This window comes from Natator depressus, chromosome 10 (genome assembly GCF_965152275.1).
Source record: "Natator depressus isolate rNatDep1 chromosome 10, rNatDep2.hap1, whole genome shotgun sequence".
Classification (NCBI taxonomy): domain Eukaryota; kingdom Metazoa; phylum Chordata; order Testudines; family Cheloniidae; genus Natator; species Natator depressus.
Window position 1 is genome coordinate 51876253 of NC_134243.1, and position 23648 is coordinate 51899900.

General features: G+C 39.9%; 1 protein-coding gene across 1 annotated transcript in view; it reads left to right on the forward strand.

Moving 5' to 3' along the window:
- The window catches only part of VPS13C (vacuolar protein sorting 13 homolog C), a 191594-nt gene that overhangs the window by 108287 nt on the left and 59659 nt on the right, over positions 1–23648 (forward strand). The window contains exons 47-59 of the mRNA XM_074966157.1: positions 36–180; positions 1654–1810; positions 3380–3510; positions 6934–7103; positions 7691–7926; positions 9406–9635; positions 10928–11020; positions 12225–12590; positions 14222–14311; positions 16062–16217; positions 17160–17424; positions 18289–18449; positions 19154–19275. Of these exons, the coding sequence (XP_074822258.1) occupies positions 36–180; positions 1654–1810; positions 3380–3510; positions 6934–7103; positions 7691–7926; positions 9406–9635; positions 10928–11020; positions 12225–12590; positions 14222–14311; positions 16062–16217; positions 17160–17424; positions 18289–18449; positions 19154–19275 (2322 nt within the window). The remainder of the gene's footprint in view (positions 1–35; positions 181–1653; positions 1811–3379; positions 3511–6933; positions 7104–7690; positions 7927–9405; positions 9636–10927; positions 11021–12224; positions 12591–14221; positions 14312–16061; positions 16218–17159; positions 17425–18288; positions 18450–19153; positions 19276–23648) is intronic.

Genomic DNA, 23648 nt, shown 5'->3' on the forward strand with positions numbered 1-23648 from the left:
AGATGTTACTTGAATCTTTTTCTGTGTGTTTTCAGGAGTATTATACCCACTGCTTCTCAACCAGATGTTGAAATTTTACAGCCAGTAAATCTGGTTTTGTCAGTTCAGAGAAATTTAGCTGCAGCTTGGTATCACGATATTCCAGCAATTGGGATCAAAGGAGACCTAAAACCTATGCAGGTAACGCCACGGCAAACTAATTGTTGTGTTGTAAGTAGTAATAGATTTCTGTAACGATTAGGCAGAACTTGTAAACTTGTTTTGTAGCACTTTAGGTTCTTGATATTTACAGAATACTGGTTTATTTGGTACCACGGTGTTCCTTGGCTGTCTCCCAGTCATGCACAATTCCAGCCTGACTGTGATCTGATGTAGTTGTGGTGCCAGATGTTGTATGGCTTCATTGTAGTCAGATGGCCAATACTTAATGATTTGGGTGCATGATACAATAAATTAAATAAAATAAAATGAAGCCTGTATTTAGGATCAGCTGATCCTGGCAGAACTCAGATACCATAGTCTTTTGGATTAATAGCCAGCTGTATCCATCCACATGAGTTTTCCTTTATTATGCAGCAACTTAACACAAGCAGACCAAACCTGGCTGCTTTATCAGAGCAAGAAAGAAAACTGCTTTGCTAGAATCCAGAAGCTAAGCTGCAGGCTCTGAAACTCCGCTTAGTTTGACTGCCCTGTATTACAGTTATTTGAGTGAATGTTAAGTCTTTATCAGTTTTTATTGTAAAGAGAAATCATCAGACCTCAGCTTTATCCTTTCACTTTCTTTCCCCATCATGTTCACAGTGTAGCAAGAGTCCCACTTTAATGGCCTCAAGAGTCCCAAATTTTAGCCAGGAATCAGAGTCGGGGTTGCCTAACCCCTGTACCAGTAAGGAGGAGGGAACTGATGTATCAGGCCCTTTTGGCCAGGGATTGGAGATGTCTGTCCTATGGCCAGAATCCATTAGTGGCATGGCACCAAAGGAGGCCCAATGTAGTTATTCAAATGTTGTAAAACCTAAATGCGTTAACAGCATACATTTCTAGAGACTTTAAGAATTGTCCTGTAAAGGTGTGGTGCTGTTTCTCATAAATTGTATTAATAATTATATATTCATAACATTCTATTTTGCATTAGGATTCCATAATGTTGAATTACTTATTTACTCGGTCATAAAAAGAGTTGTCATAGTTTAACACTTCCCAGACTTAATGTTGCCTGCTTTTTTTTCCATTGGCAAAGGAATTCTGTTCCATATGAATTAACTCACTCTTTTATTAAATAGTTATTAAGCTATGTGGGGCCAGCAAGCGTTTGAAAGCGGTGGATTAGGTTCTTTTCGTTTAAATCGAAAAGAAGCAAATGGCATCTTGGAAAAAGGAAAAATATTCTTCATCTGAGAATTTCTAGACTTCTTCAGCCAAGATTGTGTTTTTCAATAAAATTACAATCTTGTTTAAAGAGGAAACATCCCTTAATTAGAATGTTGATAGGAATTGCTGGAAAGAAAAGACCTTCACTAACATGGAATGTATTGGACTGGAGTGTCTAGGTTGGATAATGTGGTGATGGTACTACTAATGAAGAGGCAAGTTCTCAATATGTGGTGTTGAATGTCTTCACTGGAAATTGTTGTATTTGACAATTTACAGATTGCTGTCAGTGAAGATGACCTAACTGTCCTCATGAAAATTTTGCTGGATAACCTTGGAGATGCTTCTTCCCAGTCTAGTGCTACACAACAGACCCTTCAAGAAGCTCAAAAAACAAAAAAGGAAAAAGATCAAAGTGATTCTCATCTCTGTGAAGGTACAACTTTAATCCAAAATTTGGCGAGTTCAGAAAAAGATGAGCTGTTTTCAGTTGTTAATTGCATGTACTTTGAAAGTATAACATTGTTTATCTGTAACTAAGGGAAGAGTAGTGATATTACTATGAAGCTGAATAAAAACTGAACAATATTTATTAAGATATTTATACTTATTGCTTTTGTAAAACAAGTTTCATTTGTCAATTCATAATAAATTGCTTCCATAGATGTAGTTTCTTCAGGTAAAGTGACAACCCACGCAGACCCTAAATGATAAAACCAGATAGATTGAAAGACATACTTAAATGTGCATGCTGTTGTAATTAGCTGGAGTATATGGACCCAAAGAGTCAAAGATGTTAACGAGATCCTGTCACTGTCCACATTAAAGAGCCTTAAACAAGGTTTAGAGCTTGGTATAAAGAGATCTCAGCTTGCTCAGTACCATTGCAAACACACCTTTAAAAATTCTTTTAACTTTTATTATGGATACAGAAAAGAAGGAAAATCCGTTAAAACATTTGAAATCTAAAGTATTGATTAAGGATTTCATTTTAGCACCATCCATTGTTCCCTTTTGTTGGAGAGAGGTTTTAGAAGGAAAAACCTCCTCCTTTGACGGTCAAGACGATAATAGCTGTTGTTTTGGAGAAAAGAGAAGAAGTTGATAGATATGGGTTGGTGCTAGTGTTGCTGTTAAAATCTTATCCACTTTCCTAGAAGACAAAACAAGGCAGACATGCACAACAGGGAAGAGAAAACAAAAGCAAAGATAGGAAATGCAGCTTCTGTCTCTGGTGTTGACTCTCACTTGCAACGTTGCTGTTTGGAGAAACAGAGGCACAGCTCATGGTCTTATCTACCATGTCCAGAACTGGAAAACGTGTACCAGCATCAGGCTATAAAGAGCATTGCTTTTAATTGCCTCTTCCTGGTCACAGGGTAACAGCAGTGTTGCAAAATATACAGTCTTGGCCAGCTTATATTGACACCATGGGGAAAAAGGAGTGGGATAGGAAAGAGAAGAAATAAGGTGGGGCAGGAAAAGGACATGTGGCAGGCAGAGAGACAAATACTCTAATCCCAGTAGATGTATGGGATTCAGCTGGAGCCGGTCAAGGTGACAATGTCATATGGGTCTCTGGCCTCATCTGGTCTGGACATCTTTCATATTGGGATGACAAAGGCTCAGGGTCCCAGAAGGTGGTTAAGCCAGCTCCAGTAGCCAGTATTTTCCCCAAAATCACTTTTTTAAAGGACCCCAGAAGGGAATGATGTGTGGAATAGCCCATCCTCTCATTTTGTGTACCAATTAGGCCTAGTTTCTGATAAACCAGTTTTGGTTCATTGATTTTTCAGTCTCACACTGTGTCTTGTTTACCAGGCATGATCTTAACACAGTCCTTGAATTGTATCAGGAGGGCTTTTTGTTAGGACTAATTCATTCTTAACCTTCTGAACTTGAAAGATACTATTAAGCTTTTTGGGACATATTCTAATAGACTTCTTGGTTTTTAAAAGCAAAATTAAGTTGTTGTGAGTGCATGAAATTGTCTTTCAATTTGCAGATCCTGGTCTCACTTCAGGACAAACAGATATTTCTGCATTACAGCCTCCCGTGGAATATTATTCAACTCTTAAATTTGAGTTCAATTTTGAGTCACTTTCAATAGTTCTTTACATCAATGACCGTAATGAGGTATGTGGTGAAATCTTCTAAAAGCTGGGGGGAAAAAATGTCAATTTTTTTGTCAGCAAAACTCATGATAGGAGAATAAAACCATTCTCTATTCTTGTTAACTTTGTATGACACCTTTGCTGCCGTAGAACTTACGATTTGCATTCTGTTACTTATGAACTACTTGGGTAAAATTGTTGCATACTTTTCCATTTTAATAAATACTACTAGGAATATGGTAAACCAGTTCCAGTTCCCATGAAAAATTACATATGTGCGTATTTGAAACATCATTCCAGTTTACACTGGGCATTAGGCTTTATTAAGTAAAATGGAAACTGCATTATTGAGCTAAAAATGGCAATTCGTTTAAAAAATTGCAAAGTGTTTAGGCAAATGAGATGTTCAAGTGAGGCTAACCTTGGAAAATGTGAAGTGTTTGTAGGTGGCTATAAAACAAATGCTAAATCTGCTCTTAGTGGCCCCTGGGAATGCCACTGACAACAATTGACACATGGGAATGTTTGTTTAAAATGAAACAAAAACTTCTGCATGTATGTGTGTGTCTTAAACACTAGGCATAATGAAAAAATGTTTGTTTCAGGTTGTGACCTTGTAATTCTTGTGTGGTTTTGGATTTGTAAATGCTGACAGACAGACAGCCTAATATGGTTAAATGCAGAGGCCCCAACTTAATTTAAAACTATAATCCAACTGGATTGACGGCCCACAACTCACCTGCAAAGTTGTGCTGATGCGAATGTCAAAGAACACCAATAGCCTGGTTGGACTGTAAATCTGAGGGTAACTGTGAAGCCACCCTCCTTTTGCACCCTCAGGCATGCTCAAGGACTCTGACTGGAATCCAGAGTCCTAACCTGCTCCCCTTCTTTCCAGTAAGTCAGGGAGAGAGGCTGAGATGAACCACAAGCTGTGAGAGACGTAGATGTGTGCCCATTCACCATGCACATTATGCCCAGGACCAATGCCCAAACAGGCCACTGGGTTACAGAAACCTCTGTCAGACCCTTGCTAACCCACCCGCTCCACTGGAACCAGCCAACATTGGGACAGTTGTGATTTAAACCCTCAAAACCAGAACACCTAGATTCTGGCTGAGTGAAAGGTGAAAAAACCCAGAGCATTTTTCTAATTTGGTCATATAGGGATAAATCCCTTTCAGAGCGCAAAAATGGCTTTCAGCTTTAGCTCCCAGCATCATACCTAGAGATCCAGCAACTACCTTACCACAGTGACAAGACACGTGTGCTCTACCCCACCAGGCAGGAGCCAATTGCCCAGTTCCACCCCCACCACTTGATGCCAGCAGTAATGGGTCGGACAGGCCCAGGAGCCCAGGCCCAAGATGCAGCATAAGACCCCTCCCCATACCCTGAACTTGCGGTGGAGAAGGGGTGTGAGAGAAGAAGCAGCCTCCTGCATGTGGGGTGGGAGAGAAAGTAAAGTAGAAGGGGGCAGTTGCTCCCAGCTGAGATTTTTGTCCTCTTCCCCTGGCTAAACCCATACTCTGGCTAGTGAAATTAACATTTGGTGTGATTGATGTGACAAAAATCACATATGTTGTAGCTAGATGATGTACCTGAATCACACTTTTGCTAATTATGCAGAATGGATTCCATTCTTCACTCACTTAATGTCTGAGCTTCCTCAAATTTACCCTGTAATATCCCAAATTTTCAGATAGAATATAAATTTCTCCTCCCTCCCCCCCCCCCGCCATCACTGTTTGTGTGGTATTGAAGTTAATAAACTATTAGCAAAAAATTAGTTATAATAATATACAATGAAGAAAAGGAGTACTTGTGGCACCTTAGAGACTAACCAATTTATTTGAGCATGAGCTTTCGTGAGCTACAGCTCACTTCATCGGATGCATACTGTGGAAACTACACAGTTCTGCAGTTTCCACAGTATGCATCCGATGAAGTGAGCTGTAGCTCACGAAAGCTTATGCTCAAATAAATTGGTTAGTCTCTAAGGTGCCACAAGTCCTCCTTTTCTTTTAGCGAATACAGACTAACACGGCTGTTACTCTGAAACCTGTCAATATACAATGAATCATTCCAAAGGTATAGTTTACTCTTTCACGGATTAAAGTAGACTTTTCCTCACTCATTTTTAGATGAAAGAAACCATAATGCATCATTTGATGTCTGAAAGCTTGTAGTAGTACCAAAACCAGAAGCTTCTGAAACAGAAATAGCAGAATTAGAATTGCCAGAAAAAACAGTTAAAAAACAAAACAAAAAGGGCTAGTCTCATTTATGCTTAATTTCCAATTCTGTTTGTTCCCAGCAGTGATCTAGTACAAATAAAATATCCTAAAGGCAACAGTGATGCATATAATTATTACCACAATTCTTGAATCATAAATGGAGTTTGATAAAAGGTGCTAAGAAAAGTTGTTTGAGATTGGGATCAACTTAACTATTAAATGTTTAGTGGGCTCCATAATAATCAGGGCCTTGGCAAGCCTGAATTTGACGTGGTTTGTCGTGGTAGCTGTAAGTGCAGCCAAAATACCAGTATTTGTTGCTTACAAGCTTCAGTTAATTGAGCATGATAGATCACACCAGGTTATTTTTTTCTTCCTTGTTGTCATCCTTCCCCTGTACGCTTGGTGCAGTTTGAAGATACCTCAGTTGCATTCTTGCCCATTTGCCACAGGACAAATAAAACAGTTGAGAAATTCATAGCATAGGCTTCAGGAAGATCAGATGAATTGCTATCAAAGTCTTTATTGTTCATACTTTTTAAGGTAGTTAAAGAAAACACAAAAAACCGCCCACAGTATATGAAGCAAATATTTATCCTACAAGAATGATATACACCTGGCTTTCTATACTTTATCAGGTGGGATATAGACTGGCTTTGTGACAAAGACAACTTTGGTTCTATTGGTCAGTAATCTCTCTGGGTAGTGGATATAGATCACATGTCCCTGCAGGGGTTGTATTAGATCTGTCAGATGCTTTTGATATTGTTGATCATGAGATGGTGTTAATTTATCTATGGACTACAGTAGTGAATGAGGCTGCCGTTAAGTTGGTTTCTTTTCTCCCCTCAGCAGTTGTGGGCAACTGCTTTTCTTGGCAAAGAGATCTTCTGTAGGATGTCTTTCAGTCACACCTGATAGTTTGTGCACATGTACGCAGCTAAGGAGTATAGTCAAGAGGGTTGTTTTCAGTCTGCTGATGAGACAAAACTCTCTCTGTCATTCATCTGACTCAGATGATGCACTTCAGCATCTTAGCCGCTCTCATCCATGCTCTAATCTCATCTAAATAACTATAACTAACTTCTCTCATAACCAAATCATAAGGTACTTTCAATCTCTAACGTAAGTAGAAATACAGTTATGTTTGATCTTCCATTCCCTGTTTTTCCATTCCCCATAATTAATGTTTCCCAATGTTTTTGTAGCAGTCCCTGCTTTCACTGCATAGTGACAATTTACGCCTTGGTGAACTCAGACTACATCTCATGGCATCATCAGGGAAGATGTTTTCAGATGGTTCAATGGATGTTAATATTAAACTCAAGACGTGTACCCTGGATGATCTCAGAGAAGGGATTCAGAAAGTAACAGCGAGGTTAGTTGAATGCTCCGCAAATGAAGAGCTGCAGTGAAAGTGTTATCACTTGTAAATTACTTTTGAGAGGAATCTTGGCGTTAGCAGCTTTACTGAAATTTTATAAATAAATGTTAGGTATAATTTGTCTGTTGTATATATTTGCTGAGCCATGGAATAATAGTATGGACAAATGTCAAAATAGAGCTGCCAGACACGGAAAGAGAAGTAAATAGGAAGCCTGGATCTCTGGAACTTCATAAAGCTTGGAATTGCTGGCTCAAGTTGAACCCCGTTTAGAGCTAGGTGGTTTTGTGTACTTAAAAACTTGATTCACATTCCCTGTCACACTATATCAGTTTTTGAAATGTTGTAATAAAATACACTAGACTACATTTGTATGACTGTAAAACAGAATTCATACTTGTCCCTAGTTTCTTTGCTTATAGAGCACAAAAGGAATTCATTACTTTGGAGTTGGGATATATTGAAATAAGTGACTTTGAGGAGAAAGAATGCATTCCATTACCAAGTCCCTTCTCTATCAAATTCTTCTAATGCTATAAAAGTTAATTAAAATAATGTTTTTTACGTTTATTGTTTTTCAGAATGATTGACAAGAAATACAACAAGACAGATAATTATATGATTGATATAAACTACAAGCAAGATACAAATGGCATTGAAGTAGTTGCTATCCTTGATAAGCTATATGTGTGCGCCAGTGTGGAGTTCCTGCTAACAGTGGCAGACTTCTTCATTAAATCCATGCCAACAGCTTCAACTGAAAGGTCTACTCAGGTTCAGTTAAAGCATGCCCCTGGAAAGCCCAAACATGACAAAGGTTTGCAAAAATGTATTTGGCTTTTTAAGGAGTCCCTGGGGGAAAGGAAACATCCAGAAAAACATAACTTGCTGATATTTTTTTGAAGTTGTGTGGAACAGTATATCAAAGGGCAGTGTTAAGTCCCCAAAATGAAGATAAATATGGTCAGTTAAGGTGCCAAGATTATACTGAACTGAACAGTAATCGTATCTAACTCTTGCTGTCGTACAACACCTAGGTATGTTCTCCAGAGATCTTAATAGGCTGGGATCAATTTCTACAGTGACAATAGAAGTATTTTTCCCTGTTATAGTAAATTTTGTAAAAACAACTTGCATACCTATTTTTTTCACCCAGCAGTTGCTGTATATCTTTAGGCACTGAAAAAAACACTTAAATATTCAAAGGAAGCACACTTAAATTACCATACTGCTATATGGACCATTAGTCTAAGCATAGTTCTCTGCTTTTAAGAAAGCAAGAAAGTGAAGAGAGAAACAGCACACTTTAAATGCAGGTTACAAAGAGTATTTGATCTTACAGATATGTTTTTGGAGTGTAAAATTCCTCCTTGGCTAAAGAAGACTTGAAAACAACACTGAGTTCCCTAGTTTGAAATTTTTGGGGGATTTTTAGTTAAAAGTCCAAAACCTACCTACCTTCCCCTGCTTGGTAGAATTTTAAGGCTCCAACACTGGAATATGATGAAATAAGAAAAAGAAGCAATTTGTTTTTCAGAACAGCTGTGGTCTAATATGATGAATAATTTATTTCTGTTCATAGGCCAGGGGTCAAGAATTTAGGCTCTATCTTGACTGATCCTGCAAAAATTCAGTGTTGAAGCTTTTCAGTTAAAGCAATTAATTGCTTTCCTTTTACTTATGGTATCGCAAGGCGTCTGTTTCCCACATGCCTTTGGATTCTCCAACTGCAACATATAACCTCTTGTAGGGGAGCAAGTTGGAGAATTTTGTGCTCTGTAAAGAGACCTCTTTCTGAGAAATTTACTCATAAAGACTTGGAAATAGGAGGTCGAGTAATTTTTAATGTTAGGAACTACAAGTAGATGTTTACAGTAGCTTTTTATTCAGTTGTGGGGTTTTTTGTGTGTGGTTTTTTTGCCTATGTGACCACTTTACAGCTGTAGTATACCCTGGCTCCCACTGTTTTCAACAAGCCTTTTCATGTACAGCTCCTTTGTCTGGCTACTGGTAGATTATGCAATGTATCGTTTATAGGACCCACAGGGTTCTATTCTAGTAAATGGTTGTAATGAAACCAAGTCACAGCATAATGTGTCATCATTTGAGGAAAACCTTCATGAAGTCCTGCTTCGGATCAGAAACTAGGAACAGGTTTCTTAAGATTTTTTTCTACAGTATAAAATCACAGCCCTTCTTAATCCACCATAAATTAATTGTTGGTTAGCATTTCTGATGATGTAATTTAAGATGTGATGTAAGTATATGTCTCAGTACTTTTTTCTTTTTTGCCCAGAGAGTTCCTTACGGCCAAACATGACAGTAAAAGCAGTGGTCCTGGACCCAGAAATTGTATTTGTTGCCAATTTGACCAAGGCTGATGCTCCTGCCTTAAAAGCTTCATTCCAGTGTGATTTGTCTTTATCATCTGATAAGCTTGCACAAAGGATGACAGCTCAAGTGAAGGACGTAAAAGTGCTGGCCTGTGCTTTCCTCAGAGAAAAGCAGGACAAGAATATCACCACTGTAAGAAACCTCTTAGCATGCTTCACACACAAGGAAACTAGACACAGAACTGTTGGTTCATATAGCCTTTAATCAGTCGCGCACCCTTCCTCCTCCCCTCCCCCCCCCACAAGTCCAGCTCAGTTCCAGGGTAACATGAAGACATGTGTAAAGATGGGGGCGGGGCGATTGTACTGTGCCCTGAAGAGAGAACTGATTTGGGCTATTTGGGTCAAAGGGAGGGAGCTAGTCCCAAAAGTGATGGGATCAACTGGAGAATGCTGTGATATTCCCTTCATCTTAAATAAGCTGCAGCTTCAGCACCTCTGCTGATATCTGTTGTGTCAATATTGCATGTGGAGAGAGGCCACATACAATTAAAACATCAAGTTGGTATGGGTGGCGTGTTCTTTCTGATTTGTACAAACATACTGTTAACCCCCATTTCCCCAGCTCCATTTCATTCTATTTGCTTACAGGCCAACATGGCTGAGCTCCATAAGCCATCTCTCCAATTGCTTCTGCCCTTCCTTCCCCATCCCCCAAGGAAATGGGAAAGTTCTACTTTAACGGGACCCAGATCTCAAATAGAAATATTACAGAAAAAGTTGTAAAACTATGGAGTATAAGCACATTCAGTGAAAGATTTCTTCCTAGAGAAGACACTGATTATATAGTGTTTTTTTAATTTAAAAATGGATTTTAGCACAAGCCTGTGAGCTAGAGCTTGAGCATAAAGCAGAAATTGATGATAGCAAGAACATATTGTAGCTAGGAAACTAAAGTTAACTTACTAATGATGAGTTAAGAATAGTTAATAGAAAACCGTTGACTTCATATTACAGGTTAGATTTGAGTCTGTAGGGCTAGCCTTAAGTATGGGCAACTGGTAACGGCATTACTCCAGAAGTAACACTGTGGAAGTCCATTGGGCTCCTCCTTTTGCTGAGAGTATGGGGAGTAACTTGTTGAACCTCTTTTCAGGAAGTAGTTTACTCACTCCAGGAGTCTGGTCAGCTCTGTCCCTCCCTGCCCTTCAGTCCTCTTGCTCACAGGAAAGTATCTGGTGCCCGGCTACTGGAGCTCCTGCCTCCATGCCAGCATCCCATATTTGGATAGCTCCTATGTGACCACATAAAACCAGTATGGGAGGACTGTATTCCCCTGAAACAGCTGCATAGCTCCATGCTTTTTGCCAAGTGTTAACTCTCTTTGGCCATTAAGAAGAAAGATGTGGGGAAATTTTTTTTTTTTAAAAGATGGAAGCTTGGAATTAATTTATTTTATAACCATAAATTCAAATACTCCTTCAGGTGTTACAACCTTGTTCTTTGGTTGTGGAAAATATGACACATGTTTCAGGATTGCAAAGTATGGCAGTGACAATAGAACAACTTATTGTAAAGGTTAGTAATATTGTTAAAAATTGACTTAGAAAAAGCAGTTACACTTCTCAGATTAAAATTTTAACATGTTTTTTTTTCTTTTATTGCTGTCCAAAGTTTCCAATTTAGACCATCAAAATTCTATGTGTAATTTTGGTGTGGATGTCAAAACATTTTGGTAATACCACTATGAACAAGCACTGATAGTTCAGAGGTATTTTAAAATGCAGTGTACTAAATGATTAATTAGTATTAATGTATAGTCAGGTAGTTTGAAATCTGGTCAGTTAAAAAAAATCAGATAGTACCCTTTTTCCTGAGTCTCCAGCCAGTCTTTTTGGTTTCACAATTGGTTTTTCCTATTTTTAAAACACATTTCCCCTATTACTGAGTGCAAGACCTACATCTGTAACTTATGTCGATAGTTGCTTTAAATTTATGCACAATTACTTCTGTGCAAATGGTATAATTTGGTAGTTCTTAGAATGAAGCACTAATAACAGTCATAAAATACCTTTCACTTAATGGCTTAATCAGTAATTTAAGGATAGCTACATTAAGAATCTTCACTTGACATTATTGCTAGCTCTTCATTTTTATATAATGTGTGTTCTAATCATATCAGGGTAACTGGCACATATGGTGTATTGCAGTAAATCAGATTTCACCACTCATAGCAAGTCTTGACAGTAAGAATGTTGGTGGCTTACCTGTAAAATTAACTTTGGGTTGAAGTTCTGTAGAGTATGTACCGTACCACACAACAGGTTTAGCTTTTTAAATAAATATTTTGTGTTTAACATAAATGTTGATGCTTAAACAAGAAAATAGGTAGTATTTTAGCAGCGGTGGTGTTCACTGTATATATCAGTACGTTGTTAAAATATATGCTCTCTGTGCACAACAGTAAGAAGGTTAGACTTTGTGACTTAGAGCATCAAGAATACTATTACAACTCTGAGAATGTGTGTGGGAAAACTAGTGAGGATTTTAGGAAACATAGGTGAGAGACACTTATGCATGATGGCCATTTTTGTGCTCCAAATTTAAGTTGTTACTTGTTTGTGTAATCAGATACATGCCTTATTTATGTGATGGTGGATAACCTGTAACAGATACCACACTTTTGGGGTATATCTTCAATGTCTAATTGTTTTCCATCTGGCTTACATGTAAAATAAAAAAAAAAAAAGTAAGCTACAAATGAGACTCTTTATTCTTAAAGATTTCACCAATCATTTTGAATACTGTGATGACTATAATGGCTGCCATAAAACCAAAGGCCAAAGAAGAGGATTCCAAAGGGACAACAAGTGATTCTGGAAACTTGTGGGATGTGAAACCCATTGACCAGTGCAATGCTTGGTTCCTTGGTGTTGATGTAGCCATGGAAGCAACTGAAACTTTCACGGACAGTGAGCACGCTCTGAAAAATGAGAATTTTGACGTTGGTGTGAAATCAGTTCAAATCACCTTGGAATGTGGTCTGGGACATCGCACTGTTCCTTTATTATTAATAGAATCAGCATTTTCAGGAACACTTAAAAACTGGTCTTCCCTGTTGGGTGCCACTGCTGACTTGACACTGGAGGTAAGTGGGGTCAATTCATGCTTCCAAATTAAAATTGTTACAGGCAGAAAAATGTTTTGAAATGCTAAAAGACAATTGTTTGATTTTTAAGTAGTAGTGCTTAAAGTCCTCAATAATTATTGGGCTAGCATTGTACCAGTGCTGTAAAAATGCATACGTAGTCATAATCAATACTCCCAAGAAGTCAGTCGCATTAGAGACAATGTAATCCGTGTAAGAACTGATAACAGAGAAAGAAGGAGGGGCAGACGGGAGAAACCATTATAATGTAATGTGGTTTCATAGTGTTATCAGTGTGCGTAGCTTGATTCCAAAAAAGTAAACAATTATTTTTAAAATTCCCTATCAAATAACAATCATCTGCCTCTCTACTTCTTTAACATTTTTGCGTATCCTTTTGGGGTCTTGGTGATAAACCCCATCCCTCTTAATCTCTATGGAAAAGGTGATCTTGGATATGCATGATCATGCTTCATGTACTTCCTCTTCTCCATACAGGCTATGTTTACACTGTGAGCTAGCGGTGTGATTCTTAGACGTAGGAGCTCTAGTCTTCATCGAACTAGTGCGTTGAAACTAGTGTGGACACGGCAGCAGCAGCAGCACAGGCTAGCCAGCCTGAGTACCAACCTGCCTGAACCCTATGTGTACATACTGTGGGCAGTTGGCCGTTGGCCCTTGCTGATGCTACCTGTGCTACCGCGGCTATATTGCTGGTTTTATCAGGCTAGCTCAATGAGGGCTAGTGTGAGTAGGTCTATGCAAGCTGGGAATCACACCCCTAGCTTCTAGTATACTTGTAGCCACAGACGATCAACAGCTACTGCATCTATCTCATGGTTGGCTAGTGTTACAAATATCTATCCTCACAACTCCTTCTGATGAATTCTCCCCAGTGGAGGGTGTTGAGTCCCACATGGGGTTGGGAGGTCACCAAGACCCCAAGAGTTACTCCATGATCTCTGGTGTTGTCCAAGTAGCAGGAATGGGTCCCTGCAGCTGGGGAAGGTGAGAAAATCCATTAACTTGTTAGTGGACACATGTTAATGAGCTGTACACTAGATATTCCTGTAGTTCAGGACTGTGAATGTGCTGGCAGGGGTCTGTCTATTAACGCTCTAATCCCTTTCCTCACACATCCCCACCCCATGGTCAATTCCCAACCCCACCAAACAGCTCACAGAGTCCAGAACTGCTCACACTGTTGAGAATTCTGGGTCTCCAGATGCTGCCACTGGTGCTGTGGGAGGGGACAATGATTACATTAATGCATTAGGAATTGACTAATAGACTAACTTGAATTATCAGAATGTCCAGGCGAAGTCAGATTTAGAGCTAATTACAATTTCTAAGTGATATATTGAGAAAGAAGTCTAGTGCTATGAAAGGTAAGGAAACTAAGCTTGGTGTGTGGTCTGTTATACCTCTTTTTTAATAAAAGATATTTGTTAAACACATTAAAACGGTCTGTGTTTTTATAATAGTTAATATTTAACCCAATGAAAGAACCATTATATGAAAGTTTGAGTTGGAAGAAATGCATATGCTTTCATAACATGGTAATATAACTACTATAAGGAGTGATCTAAAAATGTGCTTTGCTTTTCAACCCAATTTTAATTTTCTTTCAGGTTCATTATTACAATGAAACTTATGCAGTGTGGGAGCCTCTTATTGAACGAATTGATGGAGGAAGGAAACCATGGAATTTAAAACTTGAAGTACGGAAACATAACGGACAATATATGAAATATTCATTGTGAACATACAGCTTTTTTTAACATGTTGATGCATTAAGATACTGACCCATGACGTCCCAGATACTGTCCTCTTTGACTGAGGGTGTGTGTACACTGCTATTAAAACCCCATGGTTAACCTGTGCCAGCTAATTCAGGCTGCAGGGCTGTTTAATTGCGCTGTAGACTTCTGGGCTCGGGCTGGAGCTGAGGCTCTAGGATCCTGTGAGGTGGGAGGGTCTCAGAGTTTGGGCTGCAGCCTGAACCTGGAGGTCTAGACTGGAATGGAACAGCCCAACAGCCACAGCCCCACAAGCCAGAGTCAACTGGCACAGGCTAACTGTAGGTGTCTAATTGCAGTGTAGACAGACCTGTCAGGGTTGAAAATTCTGAATGTTATTTGCGGAATTCTCAAGGAGGCTGCCTTCAAAATATATATAATAGCCTCTTCCTTGTACATGATACTAAATCTGTCTTACTGACAAGAAGGGCAACACAAGCTTTCAGGAGAACTTGCCAAGACAATAGTCACTGCTAACTAGCGATTAAAAACATCTTGTGTAGAGAGGGAATTGTAATTATCCACACTTCTTAGAGATGCTGTTAGGCCTAGGTGGAGAAAATGCTGCCTTTGTGGATATTGCAATGTGCATTTTTAAGTAACAGCCATGTACTTTAATTCTCACCTGGTACTGGTTTTGGATTCCAATAAATCTTTTTCCCCCACAGGCAGATTGTATCCCATTTTTTTAATAAGATTTGCACTTGGAAATTCTGACTAAAACTGACGTTTTAGCATGAGAGAGAATTTTTACAGCCTCTTCTAGTTTCTGATGGATTTTGGGACCCTGGGTATTCAAGAAAAAAAAATATTTAAGAGCATAACAAAGAACTAGTCAAAAAGCTAAAAGAACTAGTAAAAACTGAAGAAGGACAAAGTAATAACAAAACAAAAAAATCAATATCACCCAACAGTGATGATACTAAAAACCACTTTAGGACAAAAAGGTGAAGAGATCTCTGGAGGAGAACTCTGCCCTAGTCTGAGACACAGGGAAGGCATCAGAAAAGCACTTCAGGGGAGCTTACCTCTTTGTACTGCTAACAAGACCCTGGAGCCTAAGGAGGCATCTTCAAAAGAGAGAGGCCCAGCTGATGATGATATGACAAAGGTGAAGAGAAGAGCTAAGTGCTAATTTAGACATCTTGGAAATGAATGCAATTACCACTTGAGATGCAAGAGCCTGAATATTGGTGGTAATGGAAAAACTCTTAGCCTTGCATATATAAACAGCTAAAAGCCATTGGACTATTTTCCTGAATGAAAGCAACAGAATCCACCAAATGTTAATGTCTTGATATTAAATAAAATAAAATGGGGAATTCTATTGTTCCTCAGTGTCACCTTGCACCATTATCTTCCAGATTGCTCATTAATTCATAATAACCAATTAGTCATTGAGCACCACATGATAAATGTGCAGCAGGGTATGTTATAAAAGTGCAGAAAACAGTGCTATGTTTGACTTTTAATGTTGGTGAGTATGAAATAAATAATATATCCAAGATCATATTAAAGGAATTTGCTAATGATTTCTCAACACATTTGTGAAGTATGATTTTAAGAGAAAATTGCAAACCTGCATAAAGCTACTTAAATTTGGAGAAATAGTTTGTGTTCATGCTTATAAAATTAGACAAAGAGAATGTTTAATGCTGTTTTTTCCCTTTAGATAAAGACTAACCCTATACAAGATAAAAGTTTGATACCTGGGGATGATTTTATTGTTCTTCCTGAAGCACAAACTGTGGTTAACATCTCTTCAAAGGATACAATGAATATAACAATATCCAAATGTTGTCTTGCTGTTTTCAATAATTTAGCCAAGGTAATTTTATTCAATACGGGACTTGTCATGAATTAATTTTGTTTGTGGCCAGTCCTGAATTCTTATTAGTAGTGTTCTGCTCAGCGAGTCAGGTTGAGAGTCCACTTACTCATTTTCTGTCTTTCGTGATGGGGTGAATTCTTTCTTTTGCTATACAGTTGATCCTTCTAGCTATTAAAAAGTGAGTTTGACTTGTTCAGAAAGAAGCCAGCTGCTCCCTTGACTATGAAAATGGAGGTGCTGACACAGGACTTCAAAAGGGAGAAAATGTGGGAGGGAAATGACTGAGTGGGAGTCTTGTAACTTAATCTGAATTGGTACAAGACATAGAAGCAGCCCTTCCCCATGGTGCATGATCAATCTGGTCTCTGGTCTCCATTATAGGGTAGCCTAGCCTTTCAATAGGCATACTGGGGAAAAAAAGATACTTACTGACAGTTGGCCCTTCAAATTTAATGGAAGCAAGCCTCTGCAGCCCACCAGTGAGCTAAACTTCTATTGTATTTTCCTCTTACTCCTGAGGAGGTAGGACATGCTTGTTCATGTCCCAGAAGATGTTCTATTGTATGGATATTGCTCACTGATACTTTACTAAATAAATATAAATTGGGTTTATCTATGTAGGTGGTAATTATATCAGACTTATATGATTATTGTTAATTTATGAATAATAAGTTATAATAATGTTAGTGGAATTTACGTTTTAGCGTGGTGAAAACGACTCGTATATTAATTTATGTAATACCAGATTACTTCAAAATACTGAATATTGCTTTTATACAATCATGCCAAAAGCACATACTTCGTGATATACAGTATATACTGTTGCTTCTGTAAAGAAGGTAGTATTGTGTATGGATGTTTTTATGTTAACTGGTTAAGATGTTTTATTCTATCATGACCACTATCCTTTAAAAATCTTATCGTTGTACTTTCTTACAGGCATTTTCTGAAGGGACTGCCTCCACTTTTGATTATTCTTTAAAAGATAGGGCTCCTTTTACAGTGAAAAATGCACTGGGTGTCCCTCTCAAAGTGCATCCTAACATCAATCTTCGAGTGGTTGGTTCAACCTTAAAAGAAGATATTCATGATGTAGAAATTGGTCAGAAATTGGAACTGGAATATTCAGTTTTGGAACCTCTGCATCGAGGAAAGCTGTCGGCATTATACCGTCAAGAGAGCTGCCTGTTCACTTTGAGCTTAGGTAGTGTGCAAGGGATGACTGTTGATAGCAATTGTGCTTGGTGAAGAGATTCAGGGGAGAGTTACTAGGCCAGGTACCATGTGGTCAAACTTAACCACTGAATTTCCTTGTTCACTCTGGAGATAACTGCTTGCCACCAGCTGGCAAGTGTCTTTACTCTTGTCCCTGCTGGATGTTTCCTAGAGCCAGGGGTGCCACTCCATAGTCAATTTCTCATAACACTGACTTGGGTGGGAAAAGAGGAGTGGGGAAAATTCAAGTCCCTTTTCCTTTACTTCCGTAATAATAGAATTAAAGGTTAGTAAGAAGCACAGGCAGGTAGAACATCTTGCCATTCCATCAGAGGACTGGGAGAGCTTGTGAGCTGATGCGATTGCACCTCAGCTGGCCTGCTGACCTCCCCAATGGAGATCCACCTGTCACCACTCACTTCATATAGTTAGATTCAATCTCTTTGGGATAGTCAGGAGTTCCCACATAGCAAGTTGTGCTGGTCAGTTCCTTGGAGGGAGTACGATAGTGTGAATCCTGCAATACTGGCATTCCCCCTGTCTCCTCATTAAGAATCTTGAGTTGTTTCTGTGTGAAACAAATAGGCTGAGGGTGCAAGTATCTTTTGTAGAAGCTGGTGGTATCATACTTGATTTTCCCAGCCATTATTGACTTAAAACTTACTTTTAATTTTCCCTTCTGGTTAACCATTTTCTAGTTCTGGTGGGCCAAAAACACAACCTGTGGGTTTCTTATGTTGGAGGCTATGGGGTAATTCTATTAAGGGGCTGGCATTGCATGTTTGCTTGAAAATAGTAATGATTTGTTATGTAAGTCTGCAGAATCACATACCAGTGTTGTTTTGTAAAACAGCGCCTCTAGGCTATACAGAAGTGGCAAACATCCCCATTGCAAAACCAGGCCGACGATTGCACAGTGTACGGAGTCCTCTTGTCGACCACTCGGACTCTGTTCTGGTACAGATAGATGCAGCTGAAGGGAATAAAGTTATTACCATACGGTCTCCTCTGCAGGTAAAATGTATAATAAAATGCATAATAAAATGCATAAAGTTAAATAAGCCCAAGGCCACTGCTTAGAGTTTGTTTACTTCTGGAGAGTAACTTGGGCTTCCTTTTTTCTTAATACATTTTGAGATTATTCTTCAGCAAAAAAGCAAACACGAACATATAAAGTAAAAGCAATTATTTCATAAATGTAAGTAATATTGCTTTAAATTTACATTTTAGATTGTAATTTTAAATGTGTTATAGGATTTGAATGGAGACGTTGTATGCATATGCCGGTATAAAAATCTGTTTTATGTTAAATACCTGTAATGGATAGAAGTGCTACCTTGGTTACATTCCATTTAAAGACGGTAGTTATTAAATTGTGGCTTAAATTGGCTCTCCTGCAGCTCTAAGCTATATGTTTTCAATATGTAATTTGTACTGCAAGATGCAGCGTTTTCTTCCAAGCAAGTAATATTGTTAATTGTTATTGGTAAGGGCTCCAAAGTAGCATGATTGTGGTGGTGTTATTTTGATGTTTCACACTGAATTTTTTTGCTTTATGTACACATTAGTTACTTTCTGAGGACAATTCTTTGTAAGTTTCAGTTTGCAAAGGAGCATCCTAATTAGATTTACTAATTTTTGTACATTATGTATAGTTCATATTTTCATTTTGAAATTTGTGAAATATATTTAATGAGACGTATACATTTTTATCATAGATCAAGAATCATTTCTCTGTCCCATTTACAATCTACAAATTGGTTAGAGATGTTAGACTGCTGGAGCCAATAGGAGTATCTAAGCCTGAAGAGGAATTCCATGTTCCTTTAGATTCATACAGGTACACTTATACTGTTATGCCGAGTCTTACAGCGTGTGATGTGAAATTACCATTACTTGAATCAAAATATTTTTTTACCAACTCAATCTATTAGTCTTACTAGACCACTCATACTCATCTTGTGCTGGGCTTTTTTCACGATTGAATTGACAAAAGCCAAATTATATTTATTTTTAAAAATAATTATATAATGCAACTGGGTGCATTAAAAAAGCCCCCAAAATAGTAGTAATGAAGGGCAAATGGTCCTTCAAAATGGTCTCAGTTTACATATGTGCAGTTACTTGTATTGCATGAACATAACCATGGTTATTAGTCATATTTTGTGAACAATTACTCCATTTGCCTAATCATAACTGCATTTGCAAATCTAACATTTTTATAAATCTGACCTGAAATAACTTGCAATGAGGGGAGAGTTTCTAAGATCCAGGGGCAAAGTCAATCCATTATCTTTGGTAGGAATGGTATAGCATTTATGTGCTTTTTCATTGAAACACTTGGCTTTTTTCATTGTATTTTTGAATAATCGTTTATTATTTCCATTGTTCCCTTTCCCCTCCCCAATTTTTAACTCCTTTTTTCCTTTATAGTGTATCTTCCTTACAATGCGTTTATATTCAGTTGTTGATGTTTACTGTGAATTTCAGTGCTTTGAGACTTGAGGGAATATAGAAGTTCCTAAATGGTTGCATGCCAGTGGAATTCTGGCCTAAAACAGATGGGATATTAGAACTGTGAGCCTTACTTAAGCAGACATTTCAAAAGGTGACAGATGATTTTGGAAGGGGCAGATAGGCTTTCATCTGAGTCTCCAATGTCCATATTTTCGTTTAGGTCTCCAGGTGTCACAGTTCATTTAACTTCCTGTCATCCTGTGTCTGGTGAAACACTCATTAAGGTGAATTATATATCCAAAGAATCATAGGCTAAACCAGAATTAAACAGTGGAATCAGAGTCAGACCTAATTAGAAGAAATAAACTACATTTAGTGTCTCATAAGGACTCAGTTTAACCCATCTGTCTCTATTGACTTTACAAAATTTAGAGTTCATAGATTCTAAGCATCCCAGGATCACATAATTTCTTTTGCCCACAGTGTCACACTGGGAGCTCATGTTAAGCTGATTGTCTATTTCAACTGCAAAGTCTTTTTTGGAGTCACTGTTTCCCAGAGTAGTTTCCTCAATCCTGTACATATCAACTATGTTCTTTGTTTCCCAGATGTATACATTTACATTTAGCCATATTAAAACATACATTATTTGCTTGCATTCAGTTTACCGAGTGACCTAGATAACTCTGAATCGGTGCCCTGTTCTCCATTATTTATGGCTCCCCCAATTTTTGTGTCATCTGCAGACTTTATCAGTGATGATTTTATGTTTCCTTCCACGTTCTTGATAAAAATGTTGAATAGCATAGGGCCAAGAACCAATCCCTTTGGGACCCCGCTGGACACAGACGTGTTCAATGATGAGTTCCCATTTACAGTTATATTTTGAGACCCATCAGTTAGCCAGTTTTTAATCTATTTAATGTGTGCTATGTGAATTTTATATTCTCATTTTGTAAGAAAATGCCATGTAGTAGGAAGTCAAAGTACGTTACATCAACACTATTACCTTAATCAATCAAACTTGTCATCTTATCAAAAAAAGATAACAGGTTAGTTTGACAGGATCTAGTATCCATAAACCTGTGCTAATTTGCATTATCCACATTATCCTCCTTCAGTTCTTAATTGGAGTGCCCTATCAGCTGCTTCAGTGTCTTCTCCAGGACTGATGTCAAGCTGAAAGGTGTCTAATTACCGACTTCATCCCATTTGCCCTTATGAAAAGTTGGCACAACTTTCTTTCTTCCAATCTTCTGAAACTTGCCCAGTGCTCCAAGATTTGTTAAAAATCAGTGTAATGGTCCAGCAAGTTCCTCACCCAGGTCTTTTAAACTGTTGGGTAAAAGTCATTGGATCAGCTGATTATAAAATGTGTAACTTCAGTAGCTGCTGTTAACATCCTCCAGAGGTACTTGTGGAATGGAGAGAGTATTACCATTTCGCAATGAGGCTTTATCAGGGATCAGCAACCTTTGGCATGCGGTCTGTCCGGGAAATCCGCTGGCAGGGCAGGACGGTTTGTTTACCTGCTGCATTTGCAAGTTCAGCTGATCGCAGCTCCCACTTGCCGTGGTTCACCGTTCCAGGCCAATGGGGGCTGCATGAAGCAGCGGCCAGCACATCCCTCGGCCCACACTGCTTCCCGCAGTCCCCATTGACCTGGAACGGTGAACCGCGATCAGTGGGAGCTGCGATCGGCCGAACCTGTGGACGCTGCAGGTAAACAAAGTGTTCTGGCCTGCCATTGCGTTTCCCTGATGGGCCATGTGCCAAAGTCTTGCCAATTCCTGGGCTAGATCATGTTTTGTCCCCAGATTCAGAACGGAAATATTTATTTAACACTTCTACCTTTTCTGCATTATTATTGGTGATTCTATCATTTCCATCTAATAATGGGCCCATACCGTTGTTAGGATTCTTGTTGTTCCTAATATATTTAAAAAAAACTCCTTATTGTACAAACTTGGCTGGCCATAGATTTCTCCTTGTATCTATCCCTTGGCTTTCTTGATCAGTTTTCTACAATTCCTAACTTCTGATTTATATTCGTCTTTCGTTCTCTCTGTCTGTCTCTCTGTCTTTCTTTCGTCAGCTGCCTTCATTTTCCCTCTAAACCAGGTCAGTTTATAGACCAGCACTGCCTTCTTCCTCAGCTGTGGGATTGCTCAGAAGGACTGCGTTTTCCGTTTGAGGCAGCTGTTCATGGAATCTGCACTTCACCCAGTGCCTGTGGGCCGCCAAGGCTTGGGACCGAGCGCCTCAGTGCAGAGCGCTCCGGTGTCGGTTTGCAATTGGGGGCCAAGGAAGGACTCTACTGCAGGAGACCCTCAGCATCAGTGATCCCCGGCACCACAAATAGGCACAGGGCCCTGGCACCACTCCACTTCTTGGGTGCCTCACAAATGCAAAAAGCCTGAGAGAGGACGCTCCCCTTGCAGAGCTCCTGGACTGCCAGGGGATGCTTCGCAGCACGCACGGAAGGAACCGGCTCCCAGGCATCATGAGTTGGTGCCGTCAACTCCAGCACCCCAGAAGGCACTGTTTAGTCGGGTGCAAAGTGACTCTCCAGCAGGGCACGGCCAGGTGGAAGTATTGGAGCCACTCTCCACCCTGGACACTTCAAGGCTGCAAGGGATCTCAGAGAGATGACTGTGGCCCAGCCCCCTGGTCATCAGGAACAAGTCTCCAGTACCAGTGAGACCGGCACCGTCCAGAGGCAAGCCTGCAATGTGTAGCGCTCAGTCGCCAGTCTGGCATCGTGCCCGGCACCACTCCTGATCGCCATCACCACATCATTCCCGAGCACCGTGCTCAGCGGGAAAGTGCCTGGCACCGGCGGTGCAGCACTCCATCTTCCCAGCACCAAGCATACCTCTGCACCGGTCCATAACGCCCTTACAAGTGGCACCAGAGCGCAGAAGCTGATGGCCATCACCAGACAGGTGGCACTGGTCTCCCTCACCAGACTGTTGGCACCGGTCATCGGCAAGGTCGTCATGGCACTGGTCCCTTGTTTCTTCCTCACAGCACCGATGGCCAACTCATGGGGCCTCAGCACCACCATGGTCTTCGCCCTTGGGTTCTTCAGACTCTGATAGACTCCTACTATTGGAGGCGCAGTTGGCACAGGTTGAGCAGGTGCTGAAGAGACGTGCATGTAGCTTGGCAGCCACAGTGGAACCCTCCGTGAAATGGACCCACTGGGCTTACCATCAGGCCCAGGGTACCCCTTCCAGAAGATCTAGATCGGTGACCTCAGGATGCCCTCTTTCCCAGTCACCTAAGGATAGACCTGCTCCACGGGGAGCTGAAGCGATCCTCTCCTGGCTGCCCTCGCAGACTGAGGAGGTGGGCATGTCACCTGCCCAATACCTGCCAGCACCTCACAAGACATCTGTCCCTGAGGAGCCAGTGTTGGAGCCTGGTGCAGTCCAAGAGCAACCCAGGCAACTCAAGGGCCAGGGAGGACCCTGTACCACTGCTGGGAACCTCATCTTCCTCACCTCACAAGATGTTAGCAGGAGCATCAGCCGTAGGGCCCCCGCCCATTGACCACAGGACACACCAAGACCTCCTCCATCACATCGCCTGCAACATGAGCTTGCAGGTGGAGGAAGCGATCAAGACAGAGGACCCGATGGTGGACGTTCTTGCCCCAGAAGGGCCTTCCCGGGTGGCACTGCCATTATAAAGACCATCCAAAGCACTAATAAGACCCTGTGGCAGACACCAGCCTCCATCCCGCCCACCTCC